The sequence below is a fragment of the Agelaius tricolor genome, unplaced genomic scaffold, assembly GCF_023055355.1.
Source record: "Agelaius tricolor isolate 1412-34295 unplaced genomic scaffold, bAgeTri1.0.p SCAF_1, whole genome shotgun sequence".
Classification (NCBI taxonomy): Eukaryota; Metazoa; Chordata; class Aves; order Passeriformes; family Icteridae; genus Agelaius; species Agelaius tricolor.
In genome coordinates this window covers 26,100,174-26,117,043 of record NW_027269261.1, presented here as the reverse complement: position 1 = coordinate 26,117,043, position 16,870 = coordinate 26,100,174, and the positions used below count along the sequence as shown (strand labels likewise).

The 16,870-nt window shown below is 40.1% G+C and overlaps 1 protein-coding gene across 1 annotated transcript; it reads left to right on the top strand.

The window, feature by feature from the left end:
* Positions 1 to 15: 15 nt before the first annotated feature.
* On the top strand, positions 16 to 16,457 carry ABCG5 (ATP binding cassette subfamily G member 5). Its single transcript, XM_071427392.1, has 13 exons — positions 16 to 573; positions 1,276 to 1,397; positions 1,840 to 1,976; positions 2,192 to 2,290; positions 3,256 to 3,388; positions 4,736 to 4,875; positions 6,119 to 6,248; positions 8,809 to 9,022; positions 9,276 to 9,481; positions 10,307 to 10,445; positions 13,485 to 13,670; positions 15,328 to 15,440; positions 16,138 to 16,457. Exons 1-13 carry the CDS (start codon positions 452 to 454, stop codon positions 16,320 to 16,322), a joined length of 1,926 nt encoding a protein of 641 aa, XP_071283493.1. The 5' UTR covers positions 16 to 451; the 3' UTR covers positions 16,323 to 16,457.
* Positions 16,458 to 16,870: the final 413 nt, after the last annotated feature.

Genomic DNA, 16,870 nt, shown 5'->3' with positions numbered 1-16,870 from the left:
TCCCTGCAGTGGTTTGACTGTCGTCTCTAGGAAAGCTGTGGAAATCCTTCTGTTGGTTTGGAAAGCAGTCCTCTCCAGGCACCCTCACCGCAGCCTCATTTCTCCTGGCGCGCTGCGTCTCTGCAGCTGGCATGACCCCGTGGACAGGGAAATATTCCCCTCCTCTGGGACACTAATAGCTCAGGCTAAAGGTACATCAGATAGCGGCTTCAACTAATCACTGATCAGTTCTTCTCCGGAAAAAGAAAGAACAGGCAGCCCCTCTGTTTTCTTTGAGGTTGCAGGCGCCGGGGGCACCGACCTGCTGACCCCGGACAGCGGGAGCTGCCCCTGCGCGGTGCCGGGGGAGGCATGGTGGTGGTGGCGGCAGTGACAGTGGCGGTAGCAGGGGCAGGCACCGGGCCAGCAGCGTGAGGGACACAGGGAGGCTGCGGAGCCCCGGCACCCGAGAATGTCGGGCAGAGCGTCTCCCACCCTGCAGAAGAGCGGCAGCATCGGGCACGCAGGCAAGGTCATGGCTGCGGGGCAACTCCCCAACAGCATCAGCGTCCAGGGTGTCTCCTACACCATCAGGTAGGGCTGGGAGGGCGGTGGGGAGGGTCCCTGCTCCGGCCAGGGGCTGAGGGAGCGGGGCTGGCCCTGTGGGCCGCGGGTTTGGCCGCAGCCCAGCCCGGCAGGAGCCATGGTGCCGGGCCCCCCTCATGGTGCCGGGCTCCCCTCATGGTGCCGGGCCCTCTCATACTGCCGGGCCCTCTCATACTGCCGGGTCCCCCTCATGGTGCCGGGCTCCCCTCATGGCGCCTCAGGGCCCGCCGCCTCAAGGCTGAGCCCTCCCGAGCCCCACCGCATCCCTTTCACGCCTCCCTGAAGGACGTGCTTTAGTGATTTCCAAAAGTGCCCTTTCCCACTGCCTTTCTTGCCAGAGGGATAACACGAGGCCCTAAGGAAAGGGACGGGTGGATTAACGGCTGGCAAACATCATCAGCAAATAAAGCCACAGTTCATGGTTGCCCTTTTGGTTGTAGTCCAAAAGCTTCTTAGCAATCATTCTGAAAAACGTGCTCAGATCTTGTTTTATCTTCCAGGCAATGCTAAAGTTGAAGCCTTAGGAGGGGAAAGGGCAAGGGGGAAAATACTTTAATTTTTATTTTCCCATATTTTAAAGTCTTTGCAGCTCCCATCCCACATGCAAGTAGCTATGAACCATTCACTTGCTTTATGCAAAATTTTTAAGTATTCTCTCTCTAACTGTTTTATTGTTGTTTGTTTTCCAAGAGAGCGTGTTGGCCCGTGGTGGAACTTTTCTTTATATTGTAAAAAATGGACCCGGCAAATACTTAAGGATGTCTCATTTCACATAGAAAGTGGCCAGATTATGGGGATTTTAGGAAATTCTGGTAAGTTGTTCCAGTTCTTTAAACAAAAGATCACAGTTAATACTGGTGACTTCCATAGTGACATGAATGTGACTGAGGTCTGTGTTTTAAATAAAGAAATTGTGGCTGATTTTAACTTCTGCTTTGTAAAAATGGTGCTTGGTTTTCAGAGTTCAGTCTTCTGTCATCTAACTAACAATTATAACTTCAATAACAGACAAGGTTACTTCAAAACTCAAATGTTTCACTGCAAAGTGTGAATTTTTTATGATTTAAATGCTAATTTGCAATCTAATTTTCCCATTTAGCTTCCCTTAATTAGCTGCATTTTCAGGCCCTATTATTTTAAAGTTATTGAGGAAAAAATCCAACTTTGTACTTTTTGGATGTGTCCAAGTCAGGCTATGACTCTTGGAGTCATAAAATTCATCTCAGCACATGATTAATTTCTTTTGTCTGAAAGGATCTGGGAAAACAACACTTCTGGATGCAATATCAGGCAGACTGGGACATAAAGACAACTTCTTTGGTGAAGTGTATGTGAATGGACGTCAGCTGAAGAGGGAACAGTTCAGAGATTGCTTCTCTTACGTGCCACAGGTTGATTTCTACATTTGTTTATTGTCTACTGTGCTTCCTTTTGTGTAAAAAAAAGTTGCTAGTGTAATGGAGTAGTGTAATGTGAATTTGATTTTACTAGGAAATTTGGGACAAATCAGTTAATAAGCTGTGTGAATGATTGGGCTTGCATGAAGAGGGACAAAATTTTAATTACTACGAGACTAACTCCTTCTTCCTCTTCACTTTTTTTTCAGAATGACACTTTGTTAACCTTTCTCACTGTACAGGAGTCTTTGACCTACACAGCTTTACTAACTCTTAAGAAATGCTCCAACAGCTCCATCAAGAAGAAGGTTTGTATTTTACAGTCTTCCACCAAAAAGTCATGCAGGATGTCATGGAATGTTTTCACCAGTAGCACTTTCCATCCATGGCTGTGTTTTACGTTTATGAGGTTTTGTAATCCTCATTCTGCAAATGGGGAGAAATCTCCCTGCTGAGGGGTAGAACACAAGCTCTCTGGTGGTCCCACCTCTCCAAGGGGCTTGTGCTGGTGCCCCAGGAAATCCCCATTATACTGGGACAAAACTCCCACCCCAAGCTGAAGCAGTTACCCCTGCAGGCGATGCTGGTCCTGCTATTGAGGTCAGTTCCCCTTCCCCAGGGGGAGCCTTAGTTCTCTGGGGTATTTGGGCCCATGTGTGCTGGCAAGTGTCATGGACAGCACAACTGATTTTGGCACCACTCTGTCTCCTGTAGGATATCTCTCACTAACCACAACAGCTCAAAAAAGCACTGGTCTGCTAAGCCTCCTACAAGCTACTTTCTTGATGAAATCAGTGTGTTTTGGATTTACTTAAAGGACTCTTTTTGAATTCTATTTAAAGTAAAACTGGATATTCCTGATCAGAGGGTCTTGCTTTCTGTCTTCTCTCTGCCCCAGTCTCCCACTCAGTACTTTACACTTTCCCAGAATTGATGTGCTTCCTGCTCCCTGATTTTGGAAGCCAGAGCACATTATGTTCCACACCTTAACTTGTAGTTACCTCTGAACACTTAATGTCAAGTGAGGCTAAAATTGACTCATTTCAGAATACATTGAAATGAAATTTTAAAAAATAATAATTTAAATAATGTATTAAAAATAATCAAATAGAAATTAGGCCCGATACTGTCCAACTAGAATGGATGCATGCAGGATATTGGTAAAGCTGTAACTTAAAATTATGTCCTTTTTTTCTGTTTGTTTTTTGCCATTACACACAGGTATCCTTTGTGGATTATCTCTAAGTGTTTTGAAATTGCAATTATTTTTTAGGTAGATGCAGTTATGACTGAGCTGAGTCTCAGCCACATTGCTGACAAAATAATTGGAAGCTGGAATGTCGTAGGAATTTCTGGGGGTGAGAGGCGTCGGGTATCAGTTGCAGCCCAGCTTTTACAAGATCCCAGTAAGTACCACTGCATGGATTTTCAAAATAAAGCAAGGCTGTGTCACTGTGCTCCTACCACAGGCCTCTGTAAACCACTTTAAAATACAAAAGCATTTGCATTCTTTAATTTAGCAGAAGCCAGTTTGGTGATGACAGGAAAGAATAAGCAGTAACTGAGGTCAGCCATTGATTTGTTAATTGATCTTGGAAAGCAGACAAATTAAAAATCTAAGGGATTTATCTATTTTATCCATAAATCTTGGATTTATCCATTTTAAGTCTTTCTGGGCTCACTCTTCCCAAATGTTGGCTGTGGCCCATTAATTTTTCATTTTTGAGAACATTAGAGCCATACATATGCAAGCACTGAGCCCTGTAGTGGAGTAGCTGCCCTTGATCTGTATATGTGTGAGTGCCATGTATATTCCAATGCCAAAAAAATTCCAGTGAAAGGAAATCAAAGTCGACTAACTATGGAAGGATTATCCATGGGAAAAATGTTGTCAGCTTTGAGAGAGTTTCTTGAAGGCGCTAGAATCTCATGGAGTGAATGTACAGCACATATTTATTGGATGCTGGAGTCCTTGTAGCCATGTGGATGTGCTACAACTGCATATTAGGCAGGAAGGAGCTTAAATAGCACGAGGTACATGCCTGCTACTGGTGACTCCTGGGGTGTGGTTGCTGCTCAGGAGCTCACTAAACTCTACAGTAAACACTATAATAATTCTGTGTAGATGAACCTGGAGTGAAAACTCTCCTCTCCTTGTACACTGATCAAGGCTGGACTCCCCTCTTCTGTGCTATGTGTCATCTCTATAAAAATAATAGATTTGGTGATAAGTTTTCCCCTTTCGTGAGCAGTAAAATAATGAAGAAAAGGCAGTAACATCTGCTTCAATCTATAGAATTGCATCTGCTGTATTTTAACAATTATTGGTTTGTTCATAACAAATTCTATGTATATATATAAATTTAATTCAGAATATATAACTCCTAGCTAATTTTGTTGCTTATGTTTACAATTTTGTAAATGCTGAAATTTATCATTATTGTTCTTGAAAGCAGATGTATCCATCAAAACTATTTTGGTAATTTTCAGATTTCACATGAATTTAGAAGAAATATTATGCTCTGAAGTATTTTTTAATGTCCTTATTCCTAGTCATTGAAACAGAACCACTGAAACTAAATAAAACTGAAAGATCCTGTCATGGCAATATCTGTGTATACCCTGCTTTCTGTGTGGAACTTCACCTGCAAAGTGATTTCTATGTTGTTTGCCAAATTAGCTTTAAGGGCAGAAGCTATGCCATTTGTTCCTCATTTACCTGAATTTTAAAGCTATTCCTTGTTGTTTGACAGAGGTCATGCTACTTGATGAACCAACGACAGGGCTGGACTGCCTGACTGCAAACCAGCTTGTCTTGCTTCTCTCAGAGCTTGCACACAGAGACAGGATTGTGATCCTTACAATCCATCAGCCTCGCTCAGAACTTTTCAAGGTAGATGATACCTCCTCACTATTGGCTTTTCCACCTGACCTTTTAGTACATAGGTTCTTTTCTGGATGGAAGTACAAGATCCAGTATAGCTGCCTCCTTTCCTTTCCTTTGCTTGATTAGAGGCTTCTCTTGAACTGTGCAACTCTGGCCTTGTCCCAGTCACATGGCACTTAGCACACGTTGCCTTGTGAAAATAGTCTGGAGTCTGACTGTGTGCCTAACACTTGTGTTATCCAAACCAAAACCACTGGGAGAAGTCGTGACAAGGCATGTGGATACACCTTGGTTGTATGGTGGGACAGTCCTGCCTTGCGGGGTTTGTGCTGAGGAGAGGATTTCTCTCTCCCACTACTGTTTCTCACTTTGCTCTTATCCACCACCTCCCACATGAATGCAAAACTCCTCTTCCATGGCTGACTGAATGGAGTGTAAATGGTTGTGGAGCCAGAGGGGAGCAACAGTGTTTTTCTGGACTGAAAGCAGCCCTGGTGTCTTGAGAGCATGGACTGATCATAGCTGGTGGGAACCTTGTCCTGGCAGACATTCACTTGAGAGCAGTGCTGTTAGAGTCCTTAAGCACTTCAGGATAATCTTGGCAACAATTTGGGGGGTTTTACAGACTGGGGTATGAGGCACCAAAGGGGGTCAGGCAGTAAGTGAAGGTGCATTAGGAGCGAAGTCAGAAAGCCACATCTTTTTTTGTGGATTACCTCTGTATGCTGTTGTCATTGACAGTTTGGAGAACCACTAGAGGCTAAAGATGTGTCATTTTGCATAACCACCAATGAGAGAAGTGAAAGAAAGGACAAATATCTTTTGGGAGAAATACAGTAAGGAAGTTTGAATATGTCAAAACTATTTTTCCCATCAAAGCCTTTCTATTACCAAGACAGTAGCTGTGCTCAAGAATGAATGCACTCCTGATCTGATCACTGTGGTGACTGGTGACAGGACCTGAGGGAATGGCCTGAAGTGTGACAGGGGAGGTTTAGGTTGGATCTTAGAAAAAGATTTTACTCAGAGGGTGGTTGGGAACTGGCTCCCCAGGGAAGTGGCCACAACACCAAGTCTGACAGAGTTCAAGAAGCTTTTGGACAATGCTCTCAGGCCCATGGTGTGATTCTTGGGTGTCTTATGCAGGGCCAGGAGTTGGACTCGAGATGATCCTGATGGATTCCTTCTAAGTCAGCATATTCTGTGATTCTTAGTAGATACTGCTAATATATTAATTTTCCCCCAACAGTTATTTGATAAAATAGCCATCATGAGCTTTGGAGAAATGGTTTTCTGTGGGAACCCTATGGAAATGATCTCATTTTTTAGTGACTGTGGCTATTCTTGTCCTGAACAATCAAATCCTTTTGATTTCTATGGTAAGTTTGTCTAAGTTGTTTTGGTAAAACAATTTTTTTTTTTTCCCCAAGTTGAAGTTTTTCCAGAGATAGAAATGTATTTGTTTTCTGCTCCAACTTTTTAATTGTTTTCAGTTCAGAGAGGGGGCTGGCCCCACGTCATTCCTAATGACTCCATTAAATATTTGCAGTAAAGGAGTAAACTGCCACTAAAAAAACAATCTCAACCTCATGAAATCTGTAGATTCCTGATGGCGTTTTGCTATGGCTGTGCACTGGATGTTGGAAAACTAATTTGATTCCAAAGCTGTGGAAAATCCCATGGTCCTCCAGACTCTGTAATGACAAGCAACTTAAAAGAGTTGTGTGGAGGGAAGGATGTAGAATAAATATGGGATGACTTGAGGCATCAATTTCCAGGAATTCTGAGTTTGAGGTTTCTGAAAGTTTGGGGAGTTGCTAATACCAGGGTAAACAACTGGAACAGAATGGGTGCTTCAGGAGATGATGATAGCAAGGTGATGATAGCTGTTGGCATAAGCTGGAGAGTACTGTTTTACCAATTCAGGATGAAAAAAAAATGGGTCAGCAGGAGACTTTGGAAATGAGACTTGGTTTTGCTGCAGGACATCCATGTCCCTTGTCCATACAGGCACAGGTTTGAAGAGAATATGGATGTATTTGTACAAGTACAGATATGCAGCCATGTACCTGACTCTATTTACATCCAATGTGTTAGGGTAATTTCTGGCAGTACTGGCTGAGCACTAACCAGAAAATTTGGCCAATTCAAAAAGCTGCATTCAGAGCAGGCAGTGTTTTCCTATTGTCTACATGGCATTCTAAACTCAGTGAGAAGAGAGGATGGTTGTTGACATGAAGCTGAAATGGGATAAAGCTGAAAATACTGGTATGACAGTGAGGATAATTTTGCCTTCATGAATTTGAATAGTCTTGAAAAGCATAGATGATTTGAGATTTAGACCCACTTTTTAAAAAGCTTGGTAAAGAAGTACTGCATTCTTCAAATGTCAACCTTTGAATGTGACAAGAAAGGAAAAAAATATAGATTAGAGCAAAGAATCATCAGAATATTTAGTCTTTTGAAAATTGGTAGTTTATATTTTTTTGTGTGATTTGATGTGAATGAAGGGACAGATTCTGATATCATTTACACCAGCAACAGAGGAAAATATATCCTATGTATTGAGTGTGGATTATATTGCTGAACTGTCACACGTTTGTAAAAAGTACTAATGCATGTAGGCATTAAGCTACTTGGTCTAGTTAGTAGTCAGTGTTAAAATTCTTTTAAAGCACACCCAGTTGCCATTTATTTCCTGTGTGACTTCCAGCAAGTCACACTGGCCAAGTTTCAAAAAGTGATTCTGCATTTCAGATATTCACATTTGTAAAAGTGAAGGCTTCATTTTGGATGTGTTTACCATTAAAGACAATTCTGCTGAATTCCAGCTTTTAGAACACCAGGAAACTATTCATAAGTCTAATTCAGATTTTGAGGAAACTTAAGAATCTTGGACAAGGCCTCCTGTTGTTGAATTTGCATTTTGAAGTTGAACAGAACATTGCAAAACTGAAATCTAAGGATGAGAGAAACCTTAGGAATAAATAACTGATGAAGACATCTTACCAGATGTAGAAGAGTAATATATAATTGGGTAAGAACAAATATTGCTCAGAACAACAATCCAGTTTTCAAAACCTTGGCTAATTCATTGCTGTTAGGGAAAAGGGAAATTTCTAAGATGTTTTAGCACTATTACTGAATCTGTGTGACTTGTAAAAATGGAACACACAAATTTCCCATCTGCCAGCAAAAGAATTGCTGGTGCCAGGAGTATGTTTAGGTGGCCTTATTAGAAAGGAACATTAACTCTGTGAAATAGTTACCTTTCCTGAGTTCCACAGTAGTCAGTATTACTTCCTTCAGCTTGGGCTGAGCCTGCTAGGGGAATTTGGCCAGCTGAACATCCTCTGACTTCACATTAAAATTATGTCTGCAAAGGGTAGGTGAAACCCAGTGCAATAATGCATTAGCAGCTCAAGGAGAGAAGAGAAGTGTCTCTACATTGTGAGCTCACACTAAGCAAAAAATAAAGCTCCATAATTATGGAGGAGTGGGCAGAGGACAAGGGGGAGCTGTGGAGCCACGTCTGAGCATTTGCCTGAAAACCTGAGAAATATATGACCACATAAGTCATCTCTTCATCTTCATAAATGTTCATCCTCTGGTGCTTTGTCTTGCTCTCGACAGCTCTGTACTGTGCAAGGAGAGTGCTGAAGGTCTGACCAGCACAGTGCTTGGGCCTTGCATTTCCAGATCAAGGACCTGAACTGCAGGGTCCTACAGAGGTCACAAAACACGGATTTCTTGTGGCTGCACAGTTAATTAATTCCTGCTGCATCTAACAGAAGGGAGAAAGAAGCCTTGAATACTTTAAACTGACCTTTTCATCTTTGCATATTTTAGAATGGAGACAAGAAGAAGTTAGTTGCACAGGGAAAAAGGTATGAAGGGAAAGTGATGTGTATATAGAGTAAAAGCTTTGTCATTTTACAGTGGATCTGACATCTGTGGACACCCGAAGCAAGGAACATGAACTTGAAACCTACAGTAGGGTTCAGGAATTTGTATCAGCCTATAGAAACTCAGAGATCTTTAGCAAAGTACTGGCAGCCATTGAAAAAACAAAGTATATGAAGGAGCTGCTACCAATACCATTCAAAAACAAAGACTCACCCAGTGGCTTTGACCAAATACTGATTCTTTTACGGTAAGACTTCCTCTGCCCCCCTTTTTAAAGCAATTATTTTTTTCCTTCTCCACTAATCTTTCAGGTTTCCCCTCCATGTATAAATGCACTTCCTAGGTTATTTGATCTCCCACTGTACTTGCCCCTTGTCTTTCGATATATTAGCTCTTGGTGGGCACTGTGTGTCTAAGATTTATTCAAAACTTAATACCCTACCAGCATGTGTTCAGCTGCAGCTAACAAGCCTTTTATTGTTGTTTTGTTTCATTATCAGGAGAACAACAAGAAATCTCTCCAGAGATAAGATAGGCATCATCATGCGTCTCCTGCAGAACCTGCTGTTTGGCTTGTTTGTAGCCTTTTTCCTTCTTAGGCTAAGGAATGACCTGGCCCAGGGAGCCGTGCAGGACCGTGTGGGGCTTGTCTACCAGTGCGTGAGTGCCCCCCCCTACACAGGGATGCTCAATGCTGTGGCCCTGTGTGAGTGTCTGTCTGTCCTGTCCTACGTGCAGCAGCAGGTGCTGCTGCCACTCTGCCTTAAATAAGAAAAAGTCTTTATTGAAGATAGTAATTTAAAGGATCTTCACTGGTCTAGGTAATGTCAGAGTTGATACAGAAGCACAAAATTCAATGGAATTTAAGGGAATATGCCCTGATCCCTGCCTTTCTTTTTTATAGCTGGCCTGTCTGTGAAAGCTTTATTCTAAACTGTGCAAAAGATTTCCCTGTGTGTAGCATTTTATAGGCAAGACAAAGTCTAGGTCTAGCTAATAGCTAAGTGAGCTCAAAACCAGACACATGGGAAAGATGGATATACAAACCAGCTTTGACAGCAATTAAGCATAATTGAATTTATGAGTATTACGTGATTACATTTTTTAAAAGGATTTTTCCTCTTACAGGTGCCATACTGAAAGCAATAATAGTTTCTATTTGCAACCCTAAAAACTGTTCATGCAGAGAACATACACTGCTGTCATCAGATTGAAATCAGAGCACCTCAATAAATTGCCCAGTGACAGAGGTTTTCTCTTGTCCTTAATTTGTATATGCAAAAAGAGAAGGCTGTCCTGCATATTGATAAGTTAGGCCTCTTTCATTAAGCCTACCAATATTTGCAATCTGCAAACATGCAAAAATGCTTTGCATTTACAGTGAGGGGAAAAGGGATCAGAGTGGTTTAGGCAGAATGTTTGTGATATATTCTCAAAGTTGTCTCTGTGCTTCAGATAATTTCTGCTAATAACAAGTCTTGCTCTTTCTGTTTAATGGTAATTTACTTCATTCCTTATATATTTAATTCAGTCCCACCTCTACGTGCTATCAGTGACCAAGAAAGTAAAGATGGCCTGTATAAGAAATGGCAAATGCTTGTGGCCTATATAGTCCATATCCTGCCCTTCAGTGTCATCAGTGTGGCCATTTTCAGCACCTTCATTTACTGGTAAGCATTTGGACCATCTGTTGGGTTGTCTTTTTGTTTTTGTTACCAGTGTCAGTTAACATGTCAGCAAAAGGCCTCCTGGCATGGCTTCCTGCTGTTGTCTCTCAAAATGATTACACAGAAAGCATAAGGAAAGATAACACAAACTTAGCCCTTCTCTTTCAGGCAGAGCTGAAAACACACACCCAGTAAGTAAATTACTAATTCTTTAGGTAATTTGGAAAGTTTTAATGGACCTGGGACAGTTATCATACTTTTGTCATATTGAAAGCAGGACGTGTCATTTTACATTGCATTTAGAAAGACAGGAAATAAAAACAAACAAACAAAACAAGAACCAAACAAAAAAAAAAACAAAATAAAACAAAAAAGAAAACCACCAAACAATCAAAAAAAACCCCAAAAAAACTGAACTAAACAAAAAAAAACCCAAATTGAGGATGTCAGCTGTAGGCACACGACAGTAACAAAACTTTTATTTCCTGGGACATTGGGGTTTAGCTACAGCATATGGAAGTGATGAAATCTGGATCCCTTTCTTATACCCTCCAGAGAAAAGGACAAATTTCTGTCCTTCAATCTTTTTCTTTTCTAATGTTGAGAGATGTCTAGTGCACCAGAGTTAATTTTAGTTTTCCTGAGACGGTTGCAATCATTTGGCAATCTGTAGTAAAATGTGTACAAGTGATGAGAAGGCTTGGTTTGTGTGGTGGATGCATGTTTTCTGATGAGGTGTTCAAAAGTGATAAGTGGATACACCCTCATAAAAGAGCTAAAGTGCAGAAGAAGCCATTCTGCTGTAGTTGTGCATGTTAGTGCTCTTGATTTCCAGTAAGATGGATGGAAAACAGATAAAGTAGAACTACACAAAATTGCTTGGACTTCTGAAGCAGAATTTCTGCACAGGGAATTTTGTAGCAATTTTCCCCCATCTGGAAAAACAGAAAAAAAGGATTATTCCCTTCTTCCTTCTGGTCTATAGTAGACAATGAGGGGCCATGCTCAGCATTTACTTAATTCTTTCCATTTGAAATCTCAATGAAAAGAGAGCATCCCTGAGAGGAAGATTTCTGCTCTTCCAGGTGTGAGGAGTTGGATGCATGGGCAAGTTATGTTGTAGTTTGGATATGAAAAGTAGCCACCTTTATCCCCTTATCTCCCTGTGCTTTTATTTCTGCAAGCTGTCAGTGCTACCTGCTTGAAGCAGGGCTCCCTGAGAAGCCTTTTTTTCACAGACAGACAGACAGGCAGAAATTACTGTTCATTCCACTAAATGCTGTGCTGTTTGTCACTGATGCCAAGAAAAGAGCCATTTGGCAAGCAGCTCTCCAGGCTCCATGACTCTCTCAACTCCATAATAAACAGGGAATTGACATGGGCAGAGACTTTGCCCCTATGTTTTGGTTGGCTCAAACACAACCAACAATAAATAGTGAGGCTCCTGTTAATGGATAATATTTACAGGTATTATCTTTCCAATATTGCAGTTGTTTGGAAGCCATCAGGGATGTGTCAAAGTGATTTCACAATGCTCTTAGACCTCTGAGGGCAAGCAGTTTCTGGATGAAATTTTGGCAGTTGTTACGCAGGACTGAACTTTATGGAATGAACTAACTTTTTGAGAGGCTTTGACAGCCTCTGGCATGTGCTCTTACAAGCCATTTCTTGTAGAGTTTGTGTTTGTGGAGGCAGCCAGTTAGGTCAGGCAGACCCAAACTCTGACCTGATCAGACACAAGGAAGGTTTGGCCAAGTTCAAAGAGAGCCTCTTTTGCAACCAAGTGAAGGCCCTGTCTGGGCAGATTTTCCTAGCTGAAGATACCTCTGGGAAATCTTCTAACAGTTCACATCATGTTGTTATTCTGTTGCTGTAATATTCTCTCTTTGGGCTGTTTCTTTCTTTCTTCTGTTCTATTCATACCCCAGATTAACTAGCCTATGTCTCCATATCTCTGTGTAAAGTAGAGCAGCTCAGAGGTGATAGTTTTCTGGTAGGACTTTGGAAAACTGTTTCTTCTGCACCAATCTGTACTTAAAAGATGTTAAATACCTGCTACCTCACTGAGTGTTTAATACTGGAAGGATCAATGTTCATCCATCTATTTATAAAATATTCTGGTGTTACAAGAAACACTACAGGAAAGCCTATAAGAAAATTGATACTTCTGTTTTAAGACCATATTTGAACATAGTGGATTTAAAAAAACCCCATAGGGTCTTGCACTGAGCAACAAAAAAAGAAAATTAAATATCAAATTGCTGCTTGTGAGCTAAGCAAAGCATGCAGCGTGCACCTAGTGTGAGGCAATTTTAGTATGAGGTATTTTGGAAAAAGAGTAATGTGTCACAGTGTAATAAAGGGTTTTGTCATCTGTCACATACACTATAAGGCTGAATTAACTTTGTCAAGCAGTTGCAGGCTTTTCTTAACTTTTTAATCTTGAGTGTAGATTGAGAGGACTCTTTCCTTGGGTTAACTAGGAGAAAACTGAGAACAGCATGTTGCATAAAAGAATTCAGGAGTATGGGGGAAATTGCATTGGTGGGAATTACATGGGTGGTGAATTCAATTAGTTTTTCATTTAATTGAATATATCCATGCTTATGTTTGCTTGCACATTATCAGAAGTGCAAAATCCCATCTGTTAATTACCTGCATAAGGATGTTCTTTAAATATGTGACTTACATGAATGATTCCCACTGCAAAGACTTTACATAAAGCAGCAGGTTAGTTTAAGGAATAGAAAAGCCATGGTGGTTGTCTTGGAAAAACCTGGGTTTCTACAAGAATTATATCTTTGCATAACCCTCTTCAATCTAGATGGAGAAAACCTCATGTATCTGCACTTACATAATGATAGTAAGTGGATGTCCTTTGTGTTAAGATTCCAAACAATATACTAAGGATTAAGGCATAAATTCTTCACCTAATGAGCTATAACTGCAAAAAACCCAAATAGAAACAAAAGTAAAAGCTACTTTTCAAGTTTATTACTCAAACATTGTTTTTTAACTGTTCTTTTGCTCATCTTTGTACAGGACTGTAGGATTGTATCCTGATGCTTCCAGATTTGGAATTTTCTTTGCTGTTGTCCTAGCATCTCACATGATTGGTGAACTAATAACACTTGTTATACTTGGCATGGTTCAAGACCCAAATATAGTCCAAAGTGGCATTGTGCTTCTTAATTCAGCTGGTGTGATAGTGGGAACGGGACTAGTAAGGTAGGAAAAAATCTTGCTTTGTTACAGTGTTGCTGTTAACATTGATGTGGAAGAGTTTCTAGAACAGTTGCTTTTGCAGAAATCCAGTCATGCACAGGTAGCAATGGAAAAGCAAGAGCTGCTGTGCTCCTTCAGAGGCAGAACTACCTAATCTTGTTCGGCCTTGTACTGAACACAAACCCAGACACTTAGTATCTTTAGATCTCCACAAAGATATTGAACATTTCCCCCAGTTTTTGCAAATACATTGAAGATAAAACTGAAAAATTAATATCTATCAGCTCATCTGAATTCTTTTATTGATGCTGACATGATGATGTGAAATGCTGTCCTCATTGAAGGAGCCTACCAAAAATCCCTGTTCCTACATATTTTAGTAACTGCTGGAACTTATGACATTCAACACTGGTAATGCTGGTTTTAAAAAGCAGTTGCTCTCAAGTATCTTACCAGTATTATTATCCAGTTTAGCCAGTAAACTTTTCAGTCCCTTTTTCTACCTGTTCAGGCTGAAATCTATAAAAATTATTGAGTAGTGTAGTAAATACGCAAGAAAATAATGATCTGCTTGCTCTATAACTGTGCAAATAGATGGGTTTGTGTTTTAATTGTGTGAATTTTGAACAGTTTCCCCCTTGTATTTGTCAATACTGAAATTACTGGGGTTTTTGAGGGACATACCAGAATAAATGTGTAATTGTTAAAAGCAGTTTTCCTAAGATGCTGAGCAAGTACGATATGTTTACCTGAGACCCTCCCAATGAAAATGAAGTAAGCCTAACAATACATGGTGTTGTCCTCAAGAAAACCATCTGAATCTTCACAAACTTGATGATGCTTTGTCTCTTTAAAGTAGATCTCAGCTCATATTTGCAATATAAAGCTAGGTTAATGTCTAATTATTTAGTCCCTGCCTAATTTCAGGAAGATGTGTGTTTATAGTAAAAGACATTTATTCCTGCTACCATAGTCTAATGCCTTAATGATAACTCAAAAGCATTACAGTGGTTTCTAACCTCATTTTACAGCACAGACTTTGCTCATTAATATTATGAATCTTTTTGATTGATCTTCATAAGCAATGAAGGACATTAAAAATAGCATGGAGACTTAGGCTGCTGGGTTTTTTCCTGTTTTTTTTTTTTTTTTGTTGTTGTTGTTGAATTATAAGTCTTGAAGTATGTTAGATGCTGAAATTGCCCTGTCTTGTTGAATGTTTCTTCTCCTTATTTTTGCTTCATTTTTGCTTTGTTATTACTGTGGCAGTGAATTCCTATTCAGTATTACTTGATTTTGATGATGGAGGGAGGGATGGTGGTTTCTTACTTTGAAAGCAAGTCATTTTTGCAAGTAAGGTTTATATTGGGCCTTGTCATTTTCAGTTTATCACTGCCATGTGAACAGCAAACAACCATAGAATTCTTTGTGACTGTTCATAAACAAATCAGGGCTGAATGTTGTGACACTGTACCAAAGTCAGGGATAGCCTTCATGGTTGTCTCATCATTTAGCCCTAAAATTGGACTTTATGTTTGAAAACCCTACAGGTAGAGACAAAAATTGTTTTTGTCACAGGTTATAAACAATGAGAGCTTGTTTTAATTTGGGGTCACTTAGTATGTAGCAAAAGCCAGCTTAACTTCTCTGTTTCTTTAAGGACCCTTGAAGAAATGCCAACACCTTTGAAACTACTTAGTTTTATTACATTTCAAAGATACAGCAGTGAAATCCTTGTAGTCAATGAATTTTATGGCTTAAACTTCACATGTGGTAAGTGTTCAAATAAAAGTCCATTATAAATAGTTTTAATGAGATGTTGATGCTTATTTTCCTTCTTTGTACATGTATCCTGATAAATAAAGGTAACTTTTGAGTTGCTAACAAGAAGTTACTAATTAGTGAAGACTATAATGCCACATCAGCAAGCTAGAGCAGAATTTTATTCTTTTGTTCCAACCATTTCTCATTCTTCCAGTTCTTACATCTTCCTCTTTTTCTCTTATCCCCTCTTTGGAGGAATTTTGGAAGCTAAGTTTATTACAGACTGGAATTAATTTTTTTGTGCAATATTACACAAATAGAGCATCAAGAAAATTGCACAATCTAAGATCAAACATCAGTGGAGGGAGTATTGAGAGGTAACAAACAGCTGACCAGGTATCTCCTCTTAATACTAGAGAGGCTTCAGTTCAAATGTGTTTCCATGGTATTTACTGAGACCCATTTACTTGGGTCTGTCAGGTTGTGCTTTGCTGGTTGTGAGCCAGGCAACCTGCAAAACAAGAGAATCAGTCAGGGTGGCAGGGTTAGTAGCTAATCGACATTAGTGAGGTAAAACTTACAGCTTGGAACCTACCCTAAGATATTTGGGGTATTGTAGCCAGGTGTCTGTGCTCCTCTCCAAGGCTACATATTTTTATCTGAGTTTTAATGTTACTGATTTACCTACTATTGTTTCATTTGACAGGTGGAGCCAACAGTTCCACTGCAAATAATGCTGCCTGTGTTCTCTCTCAAGGCGTCCGGTTCATTGAAGAAAACTATCCTGGGGCATTGTCCAGGTTCACAGCTGATTTCCTCATACTCTATGCTTTCATACCAGTACTTGTCATTATTGCAATTCTATGCTTCAAATTAAGAGAGAATTACTGACTGACAATGAAAAAGTAGCAATTCCAACAGTCTCTAATAGTATACTTTTTAATATATCATGGTCCAAGGCTTATATTGTTGGATTTTAGATAAAATGTAAATGATTACACATATAAAGACATATCCATCTTCTCATGTTTGTTTTCACCTTGAAAACCAGTGTTCTCTTAAGAGTGTGAATGACTCCTGATATTGGTATTCCCCACCCCTCTCTTCTGGTTGATTTCCAGATCAGCCATAATCAACAGTATTTCATGTTTTAAAGGGCTTTCTGATTTAATTTAGTCAGCTATTGCTGACAGTTTTTAACAATGTAGCAATGGTGCTCTAATTTTTCCCCCACTATTTTATTTTTTAACCACTACTAGTAAATAGAGGGGTCCAACTGCTAGTAAATCTCATTTCTAGGATTGTATTTTCAGTCTTATGTCTTGTTTTGATACCATTTGAGGAATCTGTAGAGAGGAAAGAAACCAGATATGTGTAAAGACAGAATCAAGAACTCACTCCATTTTAATCTTATACACACTATGCAACTGATAAGTACA

What these genes read in the sequence shown, in the direction of transcription:
- ABCG5 (XM_071427392.1), top strand. Translation starts at nt 452, where the DNA reads ATGTCGGGCAGAGCGTCTCCCACCCTGCAGAAGAGCGGCAGCATCGGG. An exon ending in CTCGCTCAGAACTTTTCAAG is followed by an intron (nt 4,876 to 6,118) that starts GTAGATGATACC and finishes TTCCCCCAACAG; the next exon opens with TTATTTGATAAAATAGCCAT. An exon ending in GTGGGAACGGGACTAGTAAG is followed by an intron (nt 13,671 to 15,327) that starts GTAGGAAAAAAT and finishes TGTTTCTTTAAG; the next exon opens with GACCCTTGAAGAAATGCCAA.